The sequence below is a fragment of the Ptiloglossa arizonensis genome, chromosome 13, assembly GCF_051014685.1.
Source record: "Ptiloglossa arizonensis isolate GNS036 chromosome 13, iyPtiAriz1_principal, whole genome shotgun sequence".
Classification (NCBI taxonomy): Eukaryota; Metazoa; Arthropoda; class Insecta; order Hymenoptera; family Colletidae; genus Ptiloglossa; species Ptiloglossa arizonensis.
Genome location: NC_135060.1, coordinates 5,826,234 through 5,852,733, shown reverse-complemented (window position 1 = coordinate 5,852,733; position 26,500 = coordinate 5,826,234). Strand labels below are relative to the sequence as shown.

Here is a 26,500-nt window from a genome sequence, read left to right as displayed (position 1 = left end):
AAGAAAAAACAGCTGAAATTACTTACTGCTCCTGATGCTTCTGCACGTTGAACAATAACATCTGGGTCAGAAAAAAAGACATATTTCTTCCTCGTGTCGTCCTTCTTTAATGTCCTTTCTTTTTCTTTAATATCTTCCTTCTTACAGCTACTCCTCATATTTTCATTCTTATCGCATATTAATGGATTTATATTTAACTGTTACATGCTTGTCCATGCTTATATTTGCGATAAACTCTTCAACTGTGAACATAATTTTAATAAATCACAAAACATTTTTTAAATATGTATTTAATATGGGCTCAAACAATTAATATTTAAAAAGCATATTTTTATTTACTAGTACGGTTATATCAATTTAACATTCACATATTACTATAACTATGAACCAAAATGTGTGTAACTGTCAACATATTTAATGAAAGAACTAATTATATATTTTCTATGCACAATATTTAAGAACAATAAAAAATCATTTATAGCTTAACAACATTTAGCAATGTATTAAAACTTACATTCGTATGCTTAACATAATTTGAAACAGACATACAGAAGATAATAAATTCTCGAAAATACGGCTGGAAAAATTTTACGTATAACCTAATTCAAGACGCCATGTTTCGTCTAATAAATTTTGTAAAATCAATTTTTAAATGTTTTGCGCAAAATAACATATACGTTTTGAAAAATTTGCAAAAAACAAGATTCTCGCGCATTATACATCATTCATATTTTCGTAATATTGAACACAATACTCGTCATAACGGTCATTTGTAAACGACAATCACGTGGTACTCCACTATTTGCTACTCGCATGAAATTGAAAACATGGCAACGACAAAACACGAATGATCGATACCACAGTTATTATTTGCAAACGAGACATGTATGTTAATAAGGTAACGGATGTAATTTTCTTTATAACGATATATCTAATATTACACGAACTTTTATACTTGTCACACAAAATTTTACAAAAACGACGTAAAATGAGAAAAGCGGCAACTGTCTGTAATATTATTGAACGGAAAGATATTAGTCACTCTACCTGGAACGTTTCAAACTTTTGCAACTTTGCCAGCCCTGGCAACATCGATTTTATATGTACGTAATGTGAACGGACTGTGAACACAAAGCGTTATCACCACGTAGTTGCAATCCACTTTGTATTGACCAATCAGAGAAATTGTTTTTGCACTATTTTTCAAAATAAATGTTATATTTACACGCGCAGAAATAAAATATTAAAAATAATCATAAAAAACTGAAACAATTATTCGAATATTATTTTAAAAAATATACATACATATTATATAAGTTTGAAAAAATTATTTTACTTCTACAAAAATTGTGGAATTCGAAAATTTGTTTTATTTCATTTATTGTTTTTAAATTCAAATTGTCTACGAATTTATATGTATTTATATAGTTTAAAACTGCGATAAATGATAAAATTGACATTACTTTTTTATAAGAATAAAAATAGTATATCATTTTTAAAAGTTATGTATATTATATATATTGAATAATATTGATTACAAAAAAATAATAAAATACAGTTTAATTTTATTTTTTATTTTAACATTTATATATGTTTACAATTAATAATTATTTTCAATTGATTTATCTTACATTAAGGCAGATGTTAAAGATCTTTGTATAAATGTAAGATGGTATCACTTATTTCGCTAAAAATAATGTTTTTGTTTAAATAAAAATATATAAATTTTTCTTTAGAAACAAACATTAATAAATGATTCATTAATTAATAAATACATATTTAAAACATGTCTAATTTAAAGTTCTAATATGGTAAACATGAATAATTAGAACTTACATAAACAAAAACTCTGTGGGGTTCTGCATAATCTTTTAGGATTATAAAAAGCTTCGGACGTCAAATAATTTAAGAAGAACCACGTATATTTTATTTTATATCAATCACATAAAATTGTACGAGTCAATACCTAGGTCAATCACATCGCTAGACTGCCTTATTATAGTTTGCTGCTATGTACACATGTACGTATAAATCAACGGTTCTCAAATAAACAAAACCTCTTGAAGCTCTGCATAAAGTTTTAGGATTATAAAAAGCTTCGGACGCCAAACAATTTGAGAACCGTTGATTTATACATGCATATATACATAGTAAAATATAGTAAGGCAGTCTAGCGATGTGATTGACCTAGGTATTGACTTGTACAATTTTATGTCATTAATATAAAATAAAATATACGTAGTTCTTAATAATGACTTCAGTACTAAAATCCTGTATTTTGGTCTCAAAAACACGATGCTTACAAGGATTTGTATCACAAGCACGTACTATCCAACGTTTTACAAGTATCTCCGGGAATGTTAAGGTTAGAATATTTTTTTACAAAACATTATATATTTAACCCTAGAACTACCGATAGATTACGATATATTAAGGTATACCTTATATGTAAATCAGGAATATAATTTTATTTCATAAAATTCATTATATGTGTGGAATAGAAAGCCATAATGCCTTAAGAAAACATGCTATGGAATATAAAGTAAACTTTTTGATGAAAGCAATTGAAACTAGTCATTTTGTCTAATTGGTACATCTAGTGTTAAGATAATCACCAATCATACTTAAGTATTATAAATTTTATAAAACTTTCTAATTATATTTTGCGTATGTATAATATATAGTCACTTGTTATGTTATAGAATACATAAACTTTCTAAGGATATAATCAAAGAACTTCTAGTATGTATTATTTATTTGTTTTAGAAATTTACATCAGCTTTACAAATTAAACACTTTTCAAAGGAAAGTGAAAAGTCAGAAAAGATATTAATATATACAGGAACTTTGTCAAATAAAATTCGTAATATTAAAATATTTTCATACTTAACATCATTTGGAAGCTTACTTTTACAACCTTTATTTTATATGAAAGCTATTGAAGATGATAATATGATAGTTTTCATGGGAACATTTGGAATTATTGGCATGTTTGCAATATTTACTCCATTGTTAATATATATCATAACAAAGAAATATGTAACTGATTTATATTATTATCCTAAAGAAGACAGTTATCTTGCTAAAAGATATTCTATGTTCCTAACCAAAAATGAGGTAACTATAAATATTTTGTTTAATTTGTATTGTTTCTATTTTAATGTATAAAATATTTCAGATTAAATTTACAACAAACGATGTGCATGTACCCGATATAAGTGGAATGTTCTACTCATGCAATGTAAAAGGAATTCCACTATTCTTTAATGAATCAGATTTTAAAGATGTTGCACATTATTTTCATATTATGGGGTACTATAAACCAATAGATTTTAAATTGGACACAAATGTAAATCAAATTAAAACAATTAAGGAAAATGAAAATCTATAAAAATATTTCGAAATTTGAAGCAATTTCATTTATTACATAACTTCTTAGTCTAAAATTTGTATACATCATTTAAAAGTCTATTACAAGTTGCTAGGTACAAAATATATACAATGTATCATCATATAGACATTTGTATACTGGAAAATAAAGTACTAAATTATGAACATGGATGAATTTTGTAATTGTTAATCATTACATTTGTAAGGAGTATTACAAATTTCCAGTCGACATTTATAATTTTCCTTATTCACTCTTTTAAATATACAATTTGAGAAAACAAAAGAGGCTATGAACAATTTTGAATGGTTCGCAAAAATATAAATACAATAGAGTAACCTAATTAGAGTTCGCATCTCCAAGTGTAACAGTTTTTATATTGATCCAACATAATTTGGTAATCGTGCAAGAGTTGCGGATACGTTATTAGAGATCACAGATTATAGTCATTACCTTTAAAATGATTTCAAAGGTATGAGCAAAAGAGTTATGCCAAGTCAATTGTGCAATCACTGTACACTAAGCTGGGAGCAAGTCAAAGTCGTCCGAAACATGTACCATTGGAACATGCATTTCTTCTATTTGAGGTGTTGCTTTAAATTCACATAGTCCAACTTCCTTCAATTTCCATTCCCAATCCATTTTCTGCACAGCATGCAACGACTCAGCCTCATTGTGATGTCTAAGCAACATTGCTTCCTAAAATAATATGATTGTTATAATACACTGTTGTGTCGATGAAATTCGGGTTCAATAACTCTAATAACCAAGAATGTATTATGCATTTTTAAACTGATATATAAAAACTACTTATCAATCGGACATAGATAGTATGCGCTGTAATTCAGGTAATACATATATATTTTAATCATTATTACTTTTACCTTGATTTTTTCCCATTTGTCATCCACGTCTTGTAACCAACTCAGAAATAGCCTGCCGTTATATCGACTCCTTGCATTTCTATCTTTTTCTTCCTGTTCTGGAGTAATAACATTATAAACTTCTTCATCCTTTAATATGGTACAAACAGAAAAAGGTAAAGATTGATTAGCAAGAGCTCTAGCAGCTCTACCATGTACTCTAAGAATTTCCTGTTCCACTGACAAAACTAATTTCTCTTTTTCAACAACATGTTGCATCCTGAGACGGTATCTCTCTTTTTCTTGTTCAACGTATAAGTCCTTCATAGCGCCTTGCAATCCAACCGGAGGATTAACATTCGGCTCTTTATTTGCATTTCCGGCTAATACGTATGTACAACGATTCATTAAATAATCCTTGAAACCCTGAGGTGGTTTTGGTTGGACTGGAAAAAGGCCCTTTCTTCTTCGTTCAATCTAGAACAATGAAGACAATATTATTTTTCTGTAATGCTTTATATAAACCTTTTTAAAACAGTTGAATAATAATAAAAATTTAACCTGTTTTCTAATATTGAGAAACAATTGATAACAATTAGTAATAGGTTGATCGTGTGGATGAACTTCTGGACCCGTATTAGTTGTTTCAGATGCTTCATTAGAGGCAGCTGTAGCAGCTTGTTGTGTTTCTTTATTAGGTTTCATTTTTCTTTTTCTGGGGTGCAGCTCAACAGGTGGTGCTGGAGTACCAACATTTGACGTCGTTGATGAAGTAGTTGTAGAAGTGCTTTCTGAATTCTCTGCACCGCTATCTTTCTGACTTTTACCACTAGCTTCAGTATTTTTTTCCGACTTTTCGACGATAACATTCGCTTTTGAAGTGGCACTATTATTTGAAGTCTCTGTCGAGTTGGTTTTATTAGATTCGGAACCAGTCGTTTCAGGCGTGGGCGAATGATGTCGTTGTTGCGGCGACGAGTTATTTGAACGATCCGTTGAAGCAACTGCTGGTAACGGAGATGAGTTCGAATAGTTTCCATTACCCGCCGAGGTAGAAGTTTCCTTCAACGTCGATGAGCCATTACTACCGTTACCAGATCTATGCGAACTTCTAAGCACTCTTTGATGATGCGTTGATCTTTCTTCCCCGTGTAAAGCACCGCTGAAATCTTTTTTATCTTCACTTTTAGCACTATTTCCACTTTCCGTAGGACTCGTTGTACCGCTGGCAGACTGGCTTTGATCCTTATCCGTTGAATCATTACTATTAGAGCTCGCAACTACATAAGGTAATTGATGACTTCTATTCGATGTGCTTTTTCCATTTCTATTACCCTGCTCTTGCTCGGATGTAGTACTTTGTGGAATAACTATTTTCAAAGGCGGTACTTTCGGAGCTGAATTAGAATCTGAACCTTTCGATCGATCATCTTCACCATCCGATTCGGGAGGCGCCGGTGTAGTAGTTTTGGCGTTAATCGCTGAACCAGAAGGATTCGATGGTTTTGGACTACTTGCCATCGAGGAAGTGCTTGGACTTTTTCTATCGGCACTGATCGAAGTTGTATTTTGATTACTTTTACCAGAAGCTGCGCCAGATCCTTGTTTACTCGATTTCGTACACTGTAACGATAAGTAACAATGTTAGAAACTATTGCGATCGTTTAATGTAATAAGTAAGCGATACTTACTTTTTCTCCGGTGCTGGCAGCATTTCTGCCGGTACTCTGTCTTCCAGTTGTTGTGCCTTTCGAGTTCTCTTTCGTAGGCTCCGAATCTTTTCGTTTTTTCCGACGATTTTCTTCGTCTTGCTCGTCGGTGTTGTCGCTCTCGAAGGCGCGTTTAGACGAAGGGGACGCCGAAACTGCGGGAGCATCGTCGGTAGTAATCGACGTCGTCGTTGTTTCGCCGGAAGATGTTGTCGAACTACCAGTGGTGGACGCATTGTTACCACCGCTTTGATTTCCCTGACCGCCAGCTGACTTGCTGCCGTCTTTATCCTTCTCAGGATTAGGGTTCGGCGACGAACTCGAGCCTCTTACCGGTGTCGGCTCTTTCGAACTTTTGAACTCGTATACGTCGCCACTGTCGGCGGTAGATGACGATGTATTCCCAGATGCGCTCGAACCCGAGGCGGCACTCACGGTCCCCGACGAGACGTTTGACGACGCCTTCGACGAAGTTTCCATTTGACTTTGATTCTGTAAATGTTTCGTTACTTTAGAAATTTAATAATACAGATAAGAATATTTAAAGACATTCCAAAGTACTCAACAATTGTTATCTAACGATTGAAATTAAAATATAACTGTTGTTTTATGTTTCTTGAAAATTATGTTACGTACATTTACAAAATTACATTGCGATATAAGGTGTTTTCTCTGGCCGAAAATATTTTTCAACTTCATTTCTTTGTCTTCGTTGCAAACAACAAAATATGCAAAAATTCCAAATATAACATTTTACGAAGAAACAAGCACTTTTTGCTCGAGTGTCATTTTCACATTATCACGTATTGTTACGTGTTTGTAGATTACGTACAACACTTATCGTTATGCTCTACACAACAGCGACCGCGGTGTACTGACTGCTTCGCAATCAACGCATACCTTTTTAAAACGTTGCTGTTAAACGCGTGTATCTAGACCGGTAACAAAGAAGATTTACAATTCACATTCTCTCAAGAAAGAATACAAACACCGATCAAATAAAATCTTTTCCGATGTATACATTTGTTAAAAAAAAAAAAAAAAAAAAAAAAAAAAAAAAATCTGCGAACGTATCGAATTTATAAACTATATTTGCGCATCGATTGTAATTCCTTAATTGTTTCCGTCATCGTACATCGATTAAACTTTAATCAACACGCTCGACGAGTGTGCTCATAGGCAAATCGGTGATTCGAAATTCGGAATTCACAAACGGCGCTCTCTCAGACGAATTTCCATCGAAACCGAAGTCTTTGTATCGATACTGAGTTTACATGTTAACGTGTGTACCTGTGCGTTCATGCCGCCCTGACGGGAGTTAGTAGCGCCCCCTCCTTTCTTTTCATCCCTCGCCCCTCGCACCTGGTTGAGCCGAAGCGTCACCCTCGGCGAGCTTCCAGACTGCCCGGTTCCCGATCTATCGACTGTGGAGAACAAAACGCTGGTTAATTGCAAGAACAACGACGGAATGCCAGGGAACGAGTTTCCACGAAACCAGTACTCCTCCAGCACAGAGGGAGGACGGTCGAAGGAGTCGAGAAGAGAAGGAGGTTAGAGTGAGGGGGACAGATTCGAAAGAGAGAAAGAGCGAGAGGGACAAGACGGTAAAGATTTCAGGGGGGAACCCGCCGGTTGCGATCATCGGGGGTATGGCCGTTAATCACGGGGCCCCCGGGAGAACGAGTTCCTCGAGGAGGTCGGCGGGGGTAGGGACTCCTGATCCGCGATCGATTCATTAGTGGCCTTTTACCGGACGATCGCGTTACAGGAAGGCGTGCCATTAAACTCTTTATTCGAGTCGCTGCAGCGCGCCGTGGCCGGTACGGTAAGTGGAGCTTACCGACCGGCCGAATCGAGCCTCGATCCCTCAAGCGTCTTACTTTTCAGCTTACCATGGCGACCGAATAAATTCTTCTGGCTACCGTCATTAGGATTTTTGTGCGCGCAATCGACATTTCGATACATTTTACTTATAACATCATACGAGGTAATGTACATTTGACGAACGATTATGAGAAATGCGACACGAATTTTCGATGAACGATCTCGAGCCGTGGAATTCAATTCAATCGTTGCAACCTATCCGTAAACGCTAAAATTAGGTTATGAACGACCAACGTACCTTATACGTACAAAATAATGCTATTTGCGACATTCGGAATCTGACGGTTTAGTTCTTATATATTTATTTTCATGTAAGATGCCAACATTAGGTTGCACGTGATTGATGTGCATTTTACGTACGAAATAATCTGCTGCAATTTGAAACTTTTGAATGCTTTATCGATTTGGTCATTTCGTATGTATTTTAGGTGAGGATTAGGAACAATAAATTTCGGTGAAATTTATATTTAATTTCATATTGATACAAAAAAAATTCATATTTAATTTTGAAAGTAATTTCACTAAATACAAGAAAAAGCTATACAAATGAGATTCTAAAAGTAGGGAGTATAAAATATAAGTTACATGTATGAAATAATCCGGTGCAATGGTAATTTTTTCAATAATCGTTTCTAGTACTTTATCGGTTGAAATTAATCCGCGTATCGACGATGAAGCGGTAAAACAGATTCAACGACGAGCAATAACGCGGCTTGTAGTGATTTCACGGAAGGCTTATTTCGAGGGATTCTAGGATACTGTGCAATGTTGAAAGCGAGGCTGACGCAAGCTCAGCTCGATCAATATGTAATTGAATCTACGAGTTAACGCGACGTCACCATAATTTCAGAATTCGGATCAATACGTGCCGAAATGTATACGCGCGAACGAGTTTCGCTTAACTCGGATTCCAGAACGATTCTTCGCGCACGTAATATACACTCTTATTAAGATCTCTTTCAGTTGGTCATTGATCGTAGCTCCTCCTCCTCTCCCACCCCTCTTCCTTGGAAGAGGGAATTGTGCCAATGAAACTTGGCGCTCGCGAATAGTGTATCCGAAAATACATCAACTCAGCTAGTCAATGAATTCGCGGCTGGTCGCCGTTGTTACAACGCATTAGTGATTCACGGGAATAAAGGATTTCACCATATATGGAAGCAATGTTTTTCGACAATCGCGAGAAACATCTGGATTTGACTAAGTTGTCGAGAACAATGTTACGTATACCTTTGACAAGTTGTAATTTAAAAGATACATAAAATTTAGCGTAGCGTAAATACCAATAATTATTAGTACTCTGCCAAAGAATAATTAAAATGAAACATTTGCTGGCTACGAGAGCAAGTTGGAAAGGTTTGGTAAATCTTTATGTAAAAGGTGTACCACGCAACTGGGTCAACCTATATCTTGAAATGGTTGGAGATAGAAAAAAAAGTCGTCAGATAATATTAAATGGTTTTAGGATGCTCTATATTCTAATGTAACTATTGTGCTCTTGTGTGTATACGTACAGTTGCAAATGTACATTTTTCAATATGTTAATTGAGCAGTTTTTTGTCAATTACATAAAATATTATGACACTTGTGTAAAAGAAACTATTAGTTTGAAAAATATTCTAACTTTAAATGTATGAAGTAGTGCATCATTGTGTCCTCTTATTTGTATTTGAAAGTATAAGTAGGGGACTTTATTTCTTTATTTAATTTGTCTACTTGAATTAATCAATAGGCACACTTTCAATTCTTACTGTAAAAAGATATCATAATCGTTCATTTAGTTATTTTAAATATTTTGATCAATCTAAGATCACAGAAAAAGACGTTTTATTACAATACAACACAGTATTTGTTAACTAGTCTGATTATTCGTATTCTTAACAGTTTTCATAATCATACGCAGAATAAACATTCACAAGAAAAAAAAAACAAAATGATGAGTCAACGACTTAATGTATGCATCAACGATATATATATAACATGAAATGGTTTTTTTACGCGTTTTGATAAGTATGCAATCGTTATTCAAGAATATTTCGTGTTCTAAACAGAACAGTATGTTTCATAATTTTCGTAATCGTTAAATAACAACGACAAACTAAGAATAAAATACGAGACATATTTTCCGTACAAGTGTAATACAGATACACGTAGCATAATTCTACTTCTAGAAAGAGAGTACATATTTGTGGAACATTCTTAGCGCGAAATGACGATACGCAAATATCACAGTGCATTCATATATACATACATATGTGCTTCTGCGAATGCAACGTATATTATTTCGTAGCATACGCTGCCCTCCTACTTCCTGCACGAGAGATCTTTCTGTTTTCGAGCTTGAGTAACCGATGCGTTAAAAACTATCGAACACAGTGATTTATCTGTCCCCTCTCCCTACCCGCTAATCAGCACAAAGATAACCACGTTTTACGATGCGTCTCGCGAAAGTTACACGAATAACCATCCACGAACGAATATTCTAAGAACGAAAAGAAATACAACACGGCGATCGACCATAATCAGAATATCGATACAAACCTTCGGCAAATCAAATATTGGAAATCGATAAGATATTTGACACGTAATTTTAGAAAATACACAAGATTGTGCAGTTTCGTTTCGTCGAAGGAATACGAATCGAAGTTGTTTCTTTTTTCCCCATTCCTGACCTTTCCGAACACTGGTGGAGAGCGCAAGTCTTCGCGACTGGCCAGAAATGATACTGTATTCTTTGTGACCGATAACGATGTACGTTTTATCGGATACTGTTTGCGAGAAAAGTTCATTAACTTGCTGTGGCTCGCGATAAAGATAAATGTACAACTGATGACAAACTGACACACGACACGACCGCCACGGAACGTGCAAGAATCATTGTTTCAAAATCAACACGAAGTCGTATTTGTCTCACCGTGAAACGTTAAACTTACGACTGTTAATGACGTCACTGTTATGAAGTAAAAGCTATGTATGCGCAACCAAAGTCAACTTTACGACAGATAGCATTCCGTCATGGCCGATTCGCTAACTGAAGTACCGATTTAAATCTAGTTATCGATTACTACAATGACGAAATATGTTACAACGAGAATCAAGGTCAGGCCAGATACCACTTTGCAAAGTGTCGCCGTTTCCTCCTACGGGCCCCCGGTTTATATTGCGAAAGATTAGCATATCGCTCGAGCTGAAACTTTAAAAGATTTCGCTACATTGAAAGCGAGCACGGAACACGCTGTATCGTGTTTCCAACATGTTCCGCGAAATACGCGATACATAGTGCGTAACCGGTTTCGATCTCACTACATGCACATTTAATTGTTATCGTTAAACACTTCTAAGCCTTCGATTTAATCTCATTAACCGTCAATGAATTCTACTGGCAACTTTGTCACGTTTTTCTTTTTTTTTTTTTCGCTTCAGCGGTTGTTATCGTACATCGGTAATGAAATCGTAATATCAACGACAAGGATACATCTACGTTTCGGTATCAATATTCGATCCGCAACGTTAATCGACGCATCGCGTATTCTATAGGCATTTTGGAACGAAAACAGTGAAATCCAAACGATCGCGCAAGCTTGTTAGAAAATGGTGCGTCGTTGCAGCAACTGCAACATAGAACCCTTTCGGAGGTGCGATCACCCTAGTGGTGTCGATGGACGCAGCCCGCGAGCGCAAACGTGTCCAATGTACTTGCCAGTCAGCATGCTCCCTCTCTCTCTCACTTTGCAGCTTCTCCCTCTTTTTCTCCCCCTCCCACAGCTCCTTTCTCTCTCACCTCCGAGAAGTCTGCCTTTGTCCCTCTCCTTCGACAACGAAGACCAGAAGATGTGTTCCAAGGTTCGGCACTCCCGTTTCGACGACGCGCTTCTTCGAGCTAGGCTGATCGAAGCGTACGGGACGACGCGAGAACGACACCGCGCACGTTAAAAGTTAAGAAAGTCGAAACACGCGCCGAGCCACGTGGTCGGCAGTACTTGCTAGTAACGGTACTTTTGGGTCATCCGATAGCAGCGAGGGGGTCCCGAGCGAAGAGTAATCTGGCCTCGAGCGCATACCTGTTCGCGCGACAGAGAACCAACGATACGAAACGTAACGATAAAGGTCCCGATGTATCACAGCGAAAAAACAAGAAGGACAATGACGAGCAAGCAACACGACGACAGTCAAGAGGTTCAGTAGCCGCGGCAGCAGCGTGTGTACACTACTGCCGCTTGCACGGCTCCCACACAATGCGCGAGAGCGAAGACACTGAGAGCTAAGAGAGAGAGGAACCGGCTTGCGACTGTGTCGCCGCGTCTCCGTCTCGGCCAACTTCTACCAGGCGCTGCACACTGCATCGCGCGCACGATACCGACGCGTCACTACTCGGGAATGTCACGTCTAATTAAGTGCTGTTTCTGCATCGGTCGCTATTATTACCGATCGGTGGTGATTGCACGCTCACGCGTATCCACACTGCATGCGAATGGACCGCGTGCGCACGCCTGTACACACGAGCCATAGGCGTATTATTCATGCTACACGTACATATGTATTATGTTATCGCATAAAGAGACTTTCCTTACTAATTGTAAAAACTTGCGAGATAATACTTCACGATAGATCGAGAGCTCAATTCGTCATGCTGATTTCTCATCGTATTACGAGAGAAATAAATAAATTAGAGTCGTAAAAAACGCTAATTTACCCTTTTTACGTTTTCCTCTATTATTATTAATCATTTTCACCTCTATGTAGATAAGTATTCAATGTCCAAAGAAGTAATATTTATATGTATTTTCTTCTTTGCAATAAAAGCAATATATTTTTAAACATTGTACATATGCTGTAGCATTAAATCATTAGAAAAAAGTTTTGAAAATTCGTAATGAATCTTCTATTTCTATAATACATTATAAGATTTGTTGTGAAAACTGTTATTAAAAAATATTTTCTAAAAAATAAAACAATCTCAAAAACTGTTTTGTCATTTTCATGATTTTCCATTTAGTATATTTCTACTTGTTAAGTTTTTATTAGCATAAAATAAATTTTAATAATATTCCATATAATTTCAATATTATATCATATTATATGTATTGCAAATAAAAAGTGAAAAAATTTCCTTTTTGTAACATTTTTTATCTGTATTCCAATGCGATTGTTGCAGTTGTCGAACATAACTTTTGTTCAAGGAATTGCTATGTCGGTAAGTACAACCTTTAACAGGTCGGTAAAGAAACACAACAAGAGCACATCAGTAAATACACTAAGAACGATTCAATTCAATGTGTTGTAGCAAATGTACAATCAAAATTTTACTTGATTTCAAATGTGTTTTTATAAATCACTGTTATTTCTCAATGCAGGGATTAAATCTTCACGTTTGTCGAATTTAATAATAGACAGATACTATTAGAAAAATGAAAATGAATTTATTACAATGTTGTTTGACTAAAGAAATTTGAATGTTATAAGTCTAATAATAATTTAATTTAAGAAAAGTAAAAATGTTCAATAAATTTTATATTATTTATATTTAAATATATTTATAAACACAAGTTTTCACTAGTAACAATTAAACTATTATTCAAAATACTTTAATCTTATATATTTAAAAAGGAAAGGTATATACATATATATAAATAATACATATTCCACGTATATATGAAACATAAGATGTAAAAACCATATACATGGTTCACTGGAATCAAACCTAACCTCATTCGTAAATCTACTTTGCATATTTTAGGTATTTTTTTATTCTTTATCAAACATAAAAAGTGATCGAAACACAATTGAAATCATACTCGAATAAGTAAGAAATGTGTCCTACGAAAGCGCTAAATTTAATTTTTTAGAACTTTATATTTAGGATGTGAACATTTCATGTCTGTTAGCCTGCAGATGAACTCACCTTTATTTTGCGGTGGTGTCCTCCGCATTTCACAGGGGGCTCCACTGTCCTCAGCAACGTGCGGTGCAGCAGTTGGCGCACTTCCGGTTGTACGTTGTTGTTGAAACTGAGAATGGTGATGTTGGTAAAGCTGCTGCTGCTGTTGTTGCTCCTGTTCTTGTTGCTCGGTGGACGGCGCTGCTGCGCTTGTTTCAGCCGGAGAGCATGGGTTATCAGGAGCAACGGTTGTACTGTCATCAGGTGAACTCGTACCTGTAATATCTGTACTCACAAATAAAACAGAAATAAAAACTTATGTGCATACTCCTGTAATTCTCGTAAAATGTTTCGAATGTCTCGCGTTGAAGTACAAAACAGTGGAACAGTGGCACAAGGTAAAAAATTCAATTGAATGTACACAACATTTTCCAATACTATGGTTTTACTGGTTCAATATTCTAAGTAAACTAACATTTTTGCCATACTATTTCAATATTTTCATTCCATTTAAAGTCTATATAAGTTTACAAACACAATACAAACACTTTAAACATCAAAGCTTTGTACAGTGTTAGAATCACGGGAAAAGAGTTACACTTCGTACGCACTTCAGCCTGAGATATTTGATTAGTATTTTCACAGTTTTGTATACATTTAAAGAAGATTCGAGTTATTCCTTCTCTTTTTTCGGTGTTGATATAGTCTTATAAAAGCACATACACGTTGCAAAGTGATAATCAATTGGCAAGAGTCGGCTTCTTCTGCAAGCAGAGCGATTTCGCAATATCCAAGGAGTGTTTTGATGCTTCAAAATATGATGAATGGGTTATCATCGCTCTTGGTTGTCCTCTAAAACTCGATACATCGACAGCACTAAGTCTTTCGTTTCAACTTACTCCCACAAGTACTTTTGACCGTATTGATATTCGATCACTTTTTTTTTTACAATAAACAGGTTTCTTCTCGGTTTTCTTTTTTCCTTGTGGGACCAATTGTCACGCCGATCTTGACGATTCAAAGGTGGTTAGGGCGACATCTGTCGGTCCGCCGGGGGAAAGTCCGTACGCGTACGTGCTCGACGTGCACGCGAACACGGCCCCTCGCGAACTAGAGGCCATGTTGCGTCGCTATGTCGACGATTGGCTCCGCCTTTCCCCGCGTCACCCCACCAACGAAGAGCCACGAACGCTCTTTCTCGCCAATCCGAACCAAGCTGATCCCGCCAACGACATTGTCGGTCGTGCGCTCTACAAGACGTCCGTGATACTATGAATGTGTGTGCATTTCACACTGTAGGAAAGCATGCGACTGCCACGCCGATGTGTATAGGGAAATGTATATACATGTCTAGCTATATCCTGTATACGCGCATGTGTCAGTGGCAGCATTTCCTCACGTGCCGCTCCTGCGCTGAGCACACCAGTCGCATTATCGCTTACTTTCCGAGCGCGTCCGCGCGCCCTGCGCCAAATAGAGCTGTAGAAGGGTACAGGCATTCACTCATGTAGCAGGGAGAAACGTATAAACTTTGTAGTTTTCTTGTATAACGGAAAGTACCATTTTTGGTAACGGCGATCCATCGGTCAAGAACGACATATGACATTGTATCCCGTTTTCTTTTCTTAGCGTATTATGATCGCTTACAGAACAATATCTTCGGGACTCGTCGATCGTCTCGTCGATGCAACCGTATCTGCGTTTCTACAAAAACGAACTTGTCTTTCGTTCTCCGAATCTTGACAATAAGAAGAACATTTGTGAATTTTCATATCCAGTAAAATAACCCATTTTAGAAGTGAATCTTGTTCTTACCTCTAAAAAGTGGAATATTCACGTTTTATACCAAAGTAGGTACAAGAATAAATTTTTGTTGCCCTATTAGCGTTATAGAGAGATGCACACCGAGAGATCAGCGGTATGGACTATTTCTTGTTTACTTAAAGTTCGATCGACGGACCACGTTAAACGATACGATAACTTATTTGTTACAATAAAGTACGAGTAACCATGACGAAACGTTTTATCGATCGATGATTGGGTCTGTAAATTGGTCGGTCTGTGTAGCCAGTGTAATAAATCAAGATGGCCGTCTCCCAAAAATGGGAGAACGAAGCGAAAAAATATACAACCGCTTGGAACGAAATCGGTAACCTTTGTCGCGGTCGTGTACGAGATATAACGAGGAAAGAGGAGAAATGCGAGCGAAGGAAATGTAGGAGAGCATGGGAAACGGAGAACAAAGAAAGCGCTGAAGTTCTGGAAAAGTGAAAACGCAATTCAGTAGAATACCGAACTAACTGCTATGGGGAGAAGACTGGTGTTCCGTCGACGTGTGGCTTACTGGCGAATCCGAAAGGGCCGAGACATGCTCTCTGGGTATTTACACACATGAAAAGCAACGTTTACTTTAAAGGAGATAGACTAGAGTGATTGTTGCGGTCACCTTGCTTTTTTCCAACGGTTACCGAGTATCTTGAGTTGTTTGCCTGTCAACAGAAGACACGACGGGTAAAGGAAAGCCTGAAATTTCTTAACAATAGCATTTTCGCAATATCAACCTCCCGCCCCCTTCCCATCTTTCCAATTCTCGTCTCTTTATCGTTCCGCTAACATCGAAGCATTGTTGTTCGTTACCGTAAACCGACAAATTTATCAATATGTTTTATCGACGATATATTTTTCAAGTATAACGTATCGACATTGAACGTTCCGGTAACGAACGATTTTTAAGTATATCGTAATAAATTAATTTGAGCGATATTCCGTCCAGTTAGGGCGAATACGGCCTGCCTATATTTGACCAATAAAATGTATCTTTCGTACACGCCACGATAAAATAATTTTTTCGGTATAGAGAACGTGTTCCTTTTCGTATCGTTTTACCATTTATATACATCCAGTTGTTGATATTAAATTTTCCACCGTTTTCTTCGCGTAGTTTATACGCGAAGACATTAACCCATATAGATAATGCGATTCGGTGAAATTTTAGTTACGATTGTACTACATTTCGCGTGGCCTTTATTTACACCGCCTTGTATAAAATAGATTTTTTATTTTTAACTTTCTAAAAATATCAAGACTATTTTCACGGACATTAAAGAGAAAACAATATCAATATCTCATTATGACGTTTCTTGTGTATACTCGTACATTAAACATTGGTAAACTTTTAACGTTCCAAAGAGAACTCTGTACCACCAAATAAAACATTACAAAAGTGACTTTACGGTTTTCCAAATTCTCCTCTTATTCTTATTTGCATTTTTCTTTGCATATCGTTATCAAAAACTACTATCCCCGATACGATGTAACAAAAAAAAAAAATTAGAAGAAATTAAAACTGTACACGAATCGCAACACCGAGGTTGTTGCGCACTTTTAGAAATATTCGACGCAACCGGCCGAGAATACATTTCAATATTTGAAAAATAATTATGGACAGAGCGTTTCTACGAATCCCACACTCTTTTTAACTGGACAGAGCAAAAAATGCGAAAAAACCGTGACGCTCCCGACCAGACGAACCTCACATACGATACACGATAGCAAGAGGGTCGAATACGAACATCCTGTAGATTGTCATATAAATTCGTGGTGCACGGTCCTTGTCGAGAAGTTGCGACATTCGTCGGTTTTCTTTCTGATCGATATCTCTGCCGTTAGAATAAGCCTGGCCATTTACGACCAAAGATGGAACACGGTGTTTCGCAATTGTTTACCTCCATTCACGTTCCTTTCGAACGAAAATAATCGAATATTCCAAATTACAGTCCATCGAAATCGAAATAAACGACGAACAACTCGATACCGAATAGCAATAGGCGAAATCCTTGGACGATTACTATTCAAGAGAAAACATATCGTTCAAGGCTTGCACTTGAAATTTTCAGTCGGTACATTCATCGGCGATAAACTTGAACGCGTTGACAATTTCGATTATGTAAGAGATCGGTACGGTGTGCACGGTTTGTTCTATAGATTCTCAATACTCGCTATATTAAAATTGTACGAGCACTCTAACCTCACTTCATTGTTATAAACATTTTACCATCGCCCAAAATCTTAAATTATCAACTCTACGGAAGACTCGTTAGAGAAAATCGTTCCAATTGTTAGTTTTTCACGTTTAAATGTTTCTTTATCTTTCTACGAACAGTAGCAAGCTTGTGAACACGAATCAAGTGCGAAACTTTCAGTATATCGACGAATTGAAAGTAAAATTTCAAATTTTACGTACTTACTGGTGTATCGACCGAAATGGTTAACAACCTTGGTAGGAATCTTGATCGAGGCGAGAAGTTGCAAAAAAGAAAAATAGGGAATCGAAATTCTGCCGTTCGGTTACAAATTTGTAGGTTTCGTGCAGTAAGGTAATGTTAAATTACAAGAAACGCGAACGAAATATTCCGCTTTAAAGTCGATTGCGTTGGTAGGAAAAAATGCATTTTCTAGGCGAAAGTGAGAATCCAGACACCGAGATTAAAGTTAAAAGTTTCAAACGGATTGGCGATTTTCGGGGGAAGGAAATGTTGTCAAGGAGAAAGATGTCCAGCAGAATAGTCGATCTTTTTGTTTCGCGTGTACAGTTAGCAGCGAAAATAGTTCGGAACTGGTGTTACGATAAACAACAAGCCCGTCATTCCTTGAGTGGTCTATCGGCTTTAAGGAACACGGGCGGCGCCCGATACCGCCTCCTCCTCTCGGCAATTCGATAAAAACTTCATTCGCTTTAATTACGTTACGTTCGAAAATTTGAGTTCGAAATTTCGACCGATCGTTTTCGTAAAATCGTGATATCTCGAAGGTGAACGTACATTTTTGTAATCGTTGCAACTTGCCGATAAATCGGTCGAAAAACGATCAAAATCTTACGAACCGTGTAAAATCGAAGGCATCGGTACGAACCGTGAGATCCGATGGAAAGTACGTACGGGCTGCTGTGTATTTTAAACTATTTGGCGATATTGTTCGCCTCGATACGAATCTTGTGTATCGATGATTTGTAATTTCGTAACGGAACGATGCTTTTGAGTAATACCGTGCGTGTAAAAATGCGATTTACTTGGTGAAACGATCGAATATTCGTGCACGTGTACAGAGTTATAAAATATTATCCGTACCTTTCGTCAAGTATGAATGATTATCTATAGTGTGCGCGCGTGTGTGTGTGTGTGTGTATGCGTGTAATGTTATATGATCGAGCATCCAACGCCCATAGGCATTAAAGACCACTTCCTCAAGAATGTCTGGCACGGTAGTACCGAACCTTCCGCTTTAAACCCGAGTTCGAAATTCTCCGTAGAAACATTGGATTTGTCGTGGGTATCGTCTCGCAGGTAAACCAGGGCCGAACTTCCGTTAGAAATGATTCGCTCGAAAACATTCAGGGAAAGTGAAGTCGTTTTACGAATCAATTTAGTTTAACGAAACGGCTAGGCGATAGTTCTATGTTTCTCTTAAAGTGTAGGAACAAAACATTAGGTTTATATAATGCACAGACATGTTTTTATAAGCGATAAGCGAGAGAGCCTTACGACAATGAACACGAATACGGTAACGTTAGATAGACGTACACGGTTGAAAGTATTTTACAAATTGAAGTAACTTGGTAACACGGACTGTAATTTTTATATTTACGAGAATAAATCAATCGACTATACGAGAATTAATTTTTGAGTATTAAACGTTACCGTATAACTATTAAAACGACGATACCGACTTCGCATGGATATATCCAGTTAAAAAGGTTTTATTTCAAATCGGAGTAATTTTTTCGGTCGGTGAAATAAAGTATAGAATATCATTTGCTATCGGTCGAAATGAAAAATGAGGCTTACAAATAATATTTAAAATATGTCAATGGAGATAATGGCGTTCCATGGTCACACTCAGCTGTATGTTTACCGTTTCAAAAAGTTCTGATATTCCACGGTTTAATAAATTCCTATAATTCAAATCGTAACGGTACACCGTGGTTCTTAATTGAGTAACGTCACTGCTTCGAGACGTAAATCTAGATCGTAAAAAAAAAAAAAGGAAAAGACGTTATATAAATATGAAATATTCAGCTTTTATTATCCCAGTTACGAAGAGTTGAAAAAAAATAAAATACGCGCAACGCGCGCTCCTTCGTTACGGCTCGATTCAACATAATGTTTGCCAACGTTACAATTTTTTTTTTTCGTTATCAGTAAAGCAACATATTAGAGATTTTGCAATTAACCGCCTTTTAATACTTCTGTCTGTCGCGATACAATGGCGAAACACACGTAATCTATCTTCTTGCTCTTTCACTCGCTACAATACACAAAATAAATCTCGAATCGCATACCTTTGTGCAATATTTTTCTCTTTCGGTGCTTCGGATTGTGATCGCAAAAGCTAGCCATGCGACGAGAAATCGTTTCAATTTGAAAATTACCGTATCTCGATCGTTAAAATCGAACAAGCTTACGTTAATTCGTTAAAATATACAGTGTCTTCCCGAACTTGTAGAATTCATAAAAAGAAATGAATAATTCCTATTAAAAAAATGTTTGAGATATTTAGTTTCTTAGTTTACTATATGTATACACACTATATGCTGCATGATTGGTATCTTCTAGCTATTATCAACGTTTGCACGTTCGGTCGTAAAATGAATACCCGTTATTTACGCATTTGGATAAGTATAAGAAGCCATTTTAAATTTACCGTACGGTCTAAGGAAAAGAGAAATCATCGCATGTAAGAGAAACGATAAGAAATATGACTTCGAGATCGCTTTAAAATATTGTAACACGGCTGCTTGGAATTAATTTCGTAATTATTGAGAATCTAAACAAAGTATATCCATTCTGACACTTATTAGTTGCAGACACGTTCAATTCTAGAGACAATAGTTAGATCTGTGAGTTACACGAACGTTTTTTTACACTGCGCGTTGCGTCCTGTTTTTTCTTTCTCGTTTGAATAAGTACAACTAGTTCGTCTAATTTAAGCCTTATTCTACATTATTGTACAATCGTACGTAAAACTACTGGACTGCAACCTAGAAAGCTGAGTATCTTATAAAATGATTAATTTGCGAATTTATTCTCAATGTATACTATATATACTATGTACTTTTTAAAACTTGTTTCTTTTTTTTCATTACTATTGTTTATTAACTACGATTAACTAATACTCTTCAAGTATTGCTTCAAACACAAACACTCGGTTTTGTATCACATTTTGCCTCAACTATTACATTAAACATACGCTTACAATTATGAAAATGAGCTTGAAAAAAAAAACATCTAAAAATATAGATGTAGACCACTTTCGTGATCACCGATATAAATAACAAGTAAATTTAGAATTTGGTATGTAATTTATACGAATCTCGCTATCGAACACTTATACATTTTGTGTTCATCTCAAAAAGAAAAACTGGAACGCTTCGGTTTCGTTTTTAGATTTAAACATCGTTTTACATAATGCAAATAAATATTACACATTTTATGTCTCAGAGTCGAAGACATCGTGAACACGTTTCATATGTTCTGAGAACGAAAATCGTATGCTTTAAAACTGAACTGAAAAACTATATGGAACAGTGCGGCCCTGTCTCGAGTATTGATCTGTACGAGAGTTGTCTGCCGCCCCTCCCGAGCCCAACGCTAGATGTTTCATCCCTCCGCAGCCCCTGAACAACAAGGATGTCGTGCACCTGTGACTAGGGTGCTGGTGAATACCCTATTAGACATCTTACGCCGACATTGTCTCCACGTGTAGGTAGCAACGATTTCCGTTCATCGCGCGCGACTCAATGTTTTCAACATCACGATCTTAGAATTTAAATTCGACCTCCATATAGGCTTCATTGTGCACGCGGAATAACATAAATCTTAGCGGAGATTCGTATCCTTACGCAACGAAATAAGACTGACTAAAAGGGAAAGTGACGACAGATCTCAACGTAGACGGTTACCTTGGATGACATCTGAGAGAAACGTAATCACAAAAATCTAAGCCTATTTCACTGCACGATATACACTGTACAAAATAAACGTAAGATTATTCGTTCGAACGATTTTATTTGTCCAGTAATAAATGGCCAATCTTTAAAACACTTGTGTGCGTAAGTAAAAGGGCTATAAAAATATTATTGCAATTGCCAAAAATAATTGAATATAATTTAAAAGGAGTATCTACTCGACGATAACTTTATCGGTTAGCTATTCGATACGCTATCCAATATTTGTAGTGTTTAAATTATAAGTTGGTAGTTTCGCTGTATGTATGAGAGATACAAATTATCGGCCAAATTTTGTGATAAACTTGGGGCACTTGGCTCGTTTGAAATAATTTATTCGAGTGAAGAAATTTTTTACAAGTTACTCTGTCGAGAAAAAAAACCGTTCATTGAAACGTATCTTTCAGTTATATTCGTGTATTAACGCGTATTAATTTTTAAAAAAGGGGCCAAATCAAAATATAAATATGCTTATAAAACGTCCTCCGGTCAATTCCTGTGCGATCATTATTTATTTGGAATAGTTATTAATAGTAACCATCTTCTAGATAAGTGGACTTTGTAAAACCCGATATTATTAGTATCACGTTCCACTGTTATTAGAAACAAACGCGGAAATATAGAGAAAAGTGAAACAATAATTGATAAAGTCACGCATCGTAAATATCTATCTTTAACGATGAATAGAAAATCGTACACACATGATGTACATACTTATTTTTAATAACATTGTTAATAATGACTATTATTCCATGTAATGTATCATCTTACAGTAGAACTTGGTAACATTGAATATTATCGTGTACAAGACAGCGTATCTTTCATGGAATGTATCTCTTAATAATTTTGAAAGATTTCGTTCGACATTGGCATATCGAAATATCGAACATTTCTGCCGTGGGTGGAAAAATATTAACAAACAGCTACGCAAGAGAAAACAATTTCTATTGTGCACTTTGCGAGCTCTTTTACGTAGTTATACTTTTTCTTTTTGACAATTGAAGAAAAAAAAAAAAAAAATGGTAAAAAAGTGTCCATTTGATCTGTTTCTTCGACCTTAAAGGGTAATGGGACGAAACGCGGCGGAGAAAGGGTAGCCGAGGAACGGAGGTGGATTGTATATGAATGAACCCGGGACCCGCTGACTTCCTGCGTTTAGGAAGGTCGTGCACCGTCGCTTTCATTTATCGACGAGTGTCTCTACTATACACAAGAACCAGAGGTGACCGACCCCATGGAATGCTGTCTTTCGGTTGAAAGAAAACTGCCCCCGTTAGAAGTACGTAATTATATGCACGTTAAAAACCGACATGTATCAGGGATACAGTAACGGGCGATTCATTGAAAACGGAAGTGAGGTGAAAGCATAAAGAAGAACCCGATCTTAAAACGATCTCCGAATGTGCGTTTAAAGTGACGCTATCGATAAAACTTATTACGATACTTATCAAAAGGAAAATTAATTCTCTGTTGCGAGAATGTGTTGTACATAGTACACACCAGCTTTTACTGTTTTATATTTAAACCTTTATCGTTGAAAGAAAATTTTGAGAAACGTACATATATATATTTATGTATAGGATGCTTGAACAAAGCGTGAATATCACTCTTGGATTCGAAGAAGTAAGAAAAAATACGCGTGGAATAGAATTATTATATTTTTTACGATTTTTGACGCGTAAGAGAATAAAAATATGACCTTGAAATCGGAATTTTATAAGAGCTACAGACGTGACGATTTTTACGTACAATATTTAGTACAATTACCATCGATACAAGTATTTCAACACTAATTGTAAAGTACACGAGGTTGTACAATTTGTCGCATGACGTGTTGTGTTGAATGGTAGTACGGCGCTGCCATACGGGATATGGTTGGCAACTCGACGTACTTCTCATCGTAGAATAAATCATTATGTCTATGGCCTCTATTAGGCTCGATAATAAATATTTTTAAGCGTAAAGTTATAAGGTTTCTCGCAAGCTTACAAATCTTTTTCCGCGGGAAAAAGGCAAAAATTGTTACGCAGTCTGATTAGAAAATTAATTAAAATTAAAGTGATTCGCGTAGATTGATCGCGCAAGTGTTTTCTTCCGTGTGCCTGTGCCCTAATTTCGTACTGTACTATGCACATACATTATAAACTACAATTGTTGGAAATATATACGAATAAAAGTAAAAAATTGTGCTCTTTTTTGTAATGTGTTTTCATAAGCTCTAAATGTAATTTACGATTACCGATTAACCTCAATGTTACGATACTATTGATCAACGATTACATTTGTCGCGACTGTATTATCGGTCGATTGTAAAATTTTAAAAATATACTTAAAAGTGTAGAAATATAAATTTACTTACCGTTTGCTTCTTTAGCATTCAGTTCATATCCGTTTACGAGCATCTGCCGCACGCGAAAATCTTCTTTACGATTAATAGACGCTTGGACCGCCGATTCTCCATTTTTGCTTGTCCAGCGGCCTTTCGACCCACGTTGTTGTAACGTTGACGACCTTGGCGTGGTGCTCGATGTTGTATTTTCTGTTCGATTTCCACCTGAAGACGATTGAATTATGTATTACAGTTCATAATTCATTACGTGGTTCGGTACCAAATTATAACTATTCACAAGCGAAGTTTCCGATTCACTACTGTAAGTAAGAATATTAGCACCATGATGCGAAAATGTACGTCCACGAAGAAAGTCTACTAACTTGAAATCTGGTTAGAATGGCAACGTTTCGTTGCAACTCTTTACTTAGCAGATTATGAATACGTAATAATACTTCGATATACAGAGTTTATCACTCGAAACAGGTCACCTAATTTTCTCTCTTAGTTATAATGATACGAAAAAATTGTTTACATATAATTTGAATGGTTTTAAAGCTCGAATACGTTGCACGGCAAATTTTCTATCCAATATCTTGTTTGTGTGTGTGTTGAGTGGGGAGAATTTCAAGGTTATCAATGCGTTTTCACGTGTAGGTACATATTTTTATCTCCCACGTGTTGTACTTGACATTGATATGCATTTAGCTGTTGTAATAATAAGTAAAAAATATCGATGACTTTAAACACTGAAAAAATAACATTGTACAAAAAATTTTTCTTACGGCATATTCACCTTTCGAAACTACTGAAATGATGCGCGAAATAACTTTTCGTATATGTACCCGGTATACGTATAAATTATTTTACGCAACATTTTTAATCGAGATTTCTTTATTGTGCGAAAATACCTGTTAACTCATTTGCATCAAGAAGCGAAATACACTGAGTTACTCGTAACACCGAATATGGAATAATCCGTAACCGGCGACCTCTTTAAAACTAATTTGTGTTCGTAACCTAAATATGCTATCTATGACATCAACACTCGGTTGACAATCGGTTAGTATCAGTGGCAAAGTATATTGCGAATTGTTCCGAATTCGATGATACAGGTAAGTTAGAGCTTGCAGATTATTTCGTGTCCGGTGTTATTTGCGTATTCTGAATTGTTGAGACAGTTACTATGGGAGATGAAACAAGTATATATTGCGTATCCACGTGCGAATACGAAATACACATGTATGAAATACGATTGATAAATAACACTGCGGACTATGTCGTGGCATAAACGCCTCCTGGTGCAAATTGTAGTTGCAACAAGTTACCGGCAATCGGTCCCGTTGTCAGGACAATTCTCCCGTGGCGGGAACTTGAACGCACGTCAATTACTTATATAATATTAACATTGCCCCTTCCTTTCGTTATCAAGTCGGCATGCGCCATTCAACGCAGTATCGCGGGAACGTCGACTGTCAGAAAATCGTATAGTTGGTAGGCCTGGGGGTAAAATTCAGGGGGCAAACACTCGTTCGCATGAAGTAACTAGCTCCGGATTTCGCGTTGCAGCTTGTTTCGATAAAACAAATACATACAGCGGGAAACTATGCGGCTAATCGAGGCACAAAAGTCGCGTAGATTTGCGAGAGTGTCACTTGTTCGTGTATCGGTAAATAAATGAATGTATGATTCTTCATCAAACCAGGAATCGAGTTGTTCAGTATATTTTTTGGACTAACCTATGTACAATAGGTAGTACGTAATGTCACGTTGTAGTGAATTTTATTGTCAGCTACGCAAATCTGTGTAAATATGGAATAAATAACCCATTCGAATATGTCGAAACCACTCCATTGATAGTAAAATGTATGCGTAGATAATACGAATGAATATCGTTCGATGATCGATTACGTGTTTCTGCATCGAGATACTGTAATTGTGCGTGTGTTTATTCACGACGAAGTTCCTGTCTGTCTCACCTGATACTATTTCCTGAGAGGTCATTTGGAGAAGGAGCGCGAGCTGTTGTCGCTCGGACATCCGCGCTGGGTAACCGCGGAAACGACTGTTACCGCCTGCGGGCATTCCGTCCTCATAACTCATGTAACTCGGGCCCAAAAACGCACGTGGAGGATCGCGGTGTGCACTTGAAAGGAAGGATATCACCCGCGTACGGACGCGCGCCTTTATTCCTGGACCCGCCGTGATTTGCCACGAGCGAAGATAACCTAAAATCGCACGGTCGGTTCACGCCATTTTGACCTACCGAGCGCGCACAGATACGTGAAACGACAGTCACGCGACACGTACGCAACCACACGCGCCAAAACCGATTGCATCTGACGAACACTGAGAATTGTCGCTTGCGATTTATGCACTCTCGTTTCCCGGGCCGATGATTTGATTTCACGACGCGGCATGTGTGTGCGTGCTCTTTCGAAAACGAG

The 26,500-nt window shown here is 36.7% G+C and overlaps 3 protein-coding genes and 1 long non-coding RNA gene across 10 annotated transcripts in view; 1 reads left to right on the top strand and 3 right to left on the bottom strand.

Annotated features, from left to right (window-relative positions):
* Nucleotides 1-582, bottom strand: part of LOC143153818 (uncharacterized) — a 14,880-nt gene extending 14,298 nt beyond the window's left edge. For both annotated transcript variants that reach the window (XM_076325400.1, XM_076325401.1), the window contains exons 1-2: nucleotides 515-582; nucleotides 27-242 (exon numbers count right to left, since the gene is read on the bottom strand). In XM_076325400.1, coding sequence (XP_076181515.1) covers nucleotides 27-158 — 132 coding nt within the window. In that variant the 5' untranslated portion in view covers nucleotides 159-242; nucleotides 515-582. The remainder of the gene's footprint in view (nucleotides 1-26; nucleotides 243-514) is intronic.
* The window catches only part of LOC143153823 (transmembrane protein 70 homolog, mitochondrial), an 8,489-nt gene extending 4,928 nt beyond the window's left edge, over nucleotides 1-3,561 (top strand). For 3 of the 4 annotated variants that reach the window (XM_076325416.1, XM_076325415.1, XM_076325414.1), the window contains 2 exons: nucleotides 2,767-3,117; nucleotides 3,179-3,561. In XM_076325416.1, the coding sequence (XP_076181531.1) occupies nucleotides 2,767-3,117; nucleotides 3,179-3,391 (564 nt within the window). In that variant the 3' untranslated portion in view covers nucleotides 3,392-3,561. Of the gene's footprint in view, nucleotides 1-2,013; nucleotides 2,366-2,766; nucleotides 3,118-3,178 lie in introns of those variants that run through there. The other variant, XM_076325413.1, reaches the window with a different exon arrangement.
* On the bottom strand, nucleotides 3,405-26,500 carry LOC143153820 (uncharacterized). 3 transcript variants are annotated; one of them, XM_076325409.1, is made up of 8 exons: nucleotides 26,033-26,500; nucleotides 24,084-24,278; nucleotides 13,747-14,007; nucleotides 7,251-7,384; nucleotides 5,943-6,452; nucleotides 4,813-5,874; nucleotides 4,273-4,728; nucleotides 3,405-4,087 (listed from the first exon to the last, which is right to left on the bottom strand). In XM_076325409.1, the coding sequence occupies exons 1-8, from the start codon at nucleotides 26,154-26,156 to the stop codon at nucleotides 3,908-3,910; spliced, it is 2,922 nt and encodes a 973-aa protein (XP_076181524.1). In that variant the 5' UTR covers nucleotides 26,157-26,500; the 3' UTR covers nucleotides 3,405-3,907. The 3 variants fall into 3 exon arrangements, with proteins under 3 accessions (XP_076181524.1, XP_076181525.1, XP_076181526.1); XM_076325410.1 differs by lacking the exons at nucleotides 13,747-14,007; nucleotides 24,084-24,278; nucleotides 26,033-26,500 and adding an exon at nucleotides 11,545-12,148; XM_076325411.1 differs by lacking the exons at nucleotides 13,747-14,007; nucleotides 24,084-24,278; nucleotides 26,033-26,500 and adding an exon at nucleotides 10,096-10,116.
* LOC143153826 (uncharacterized) lies at nucleotides 14,379-16,287 on the bottom strand. The gene is made up of 2 exons (XR_012993931.1): nucleotides 15,283-16,287; nucleotides 14,379-15,201 (listed from the first exon to the last, which is right to left on the bottom strand). It is a non-coding gene; the product is annotated as an uncharacterized LOC143153826 (long non-coding RNA).

Bases quoted from the DNA above. Each gene is read 5' to 3' on its own strand.
- LOC143153820 (XM_076325409.1), bottom strand. From the start codon at position 26,156: ATGAGTTATGAGGACGGAATGCCCGCAGGCGGTAACAGTCGTTTCCGC. The intron at 24,279-26,032 runs GTGAGACAGACA...AATCGTCTTCAG, and splicing joins CTCTCAGGAAATAGTATCAG to GTGGAAATCGAACAGAAAAT. The intron at 5,875-5,942 runs GTAAGTATCGCT...TTATCGTTACAG, and splicing joins CTGCCAGCACCGGAGAAAAA to TGTACGAAATCGAGTAAACA.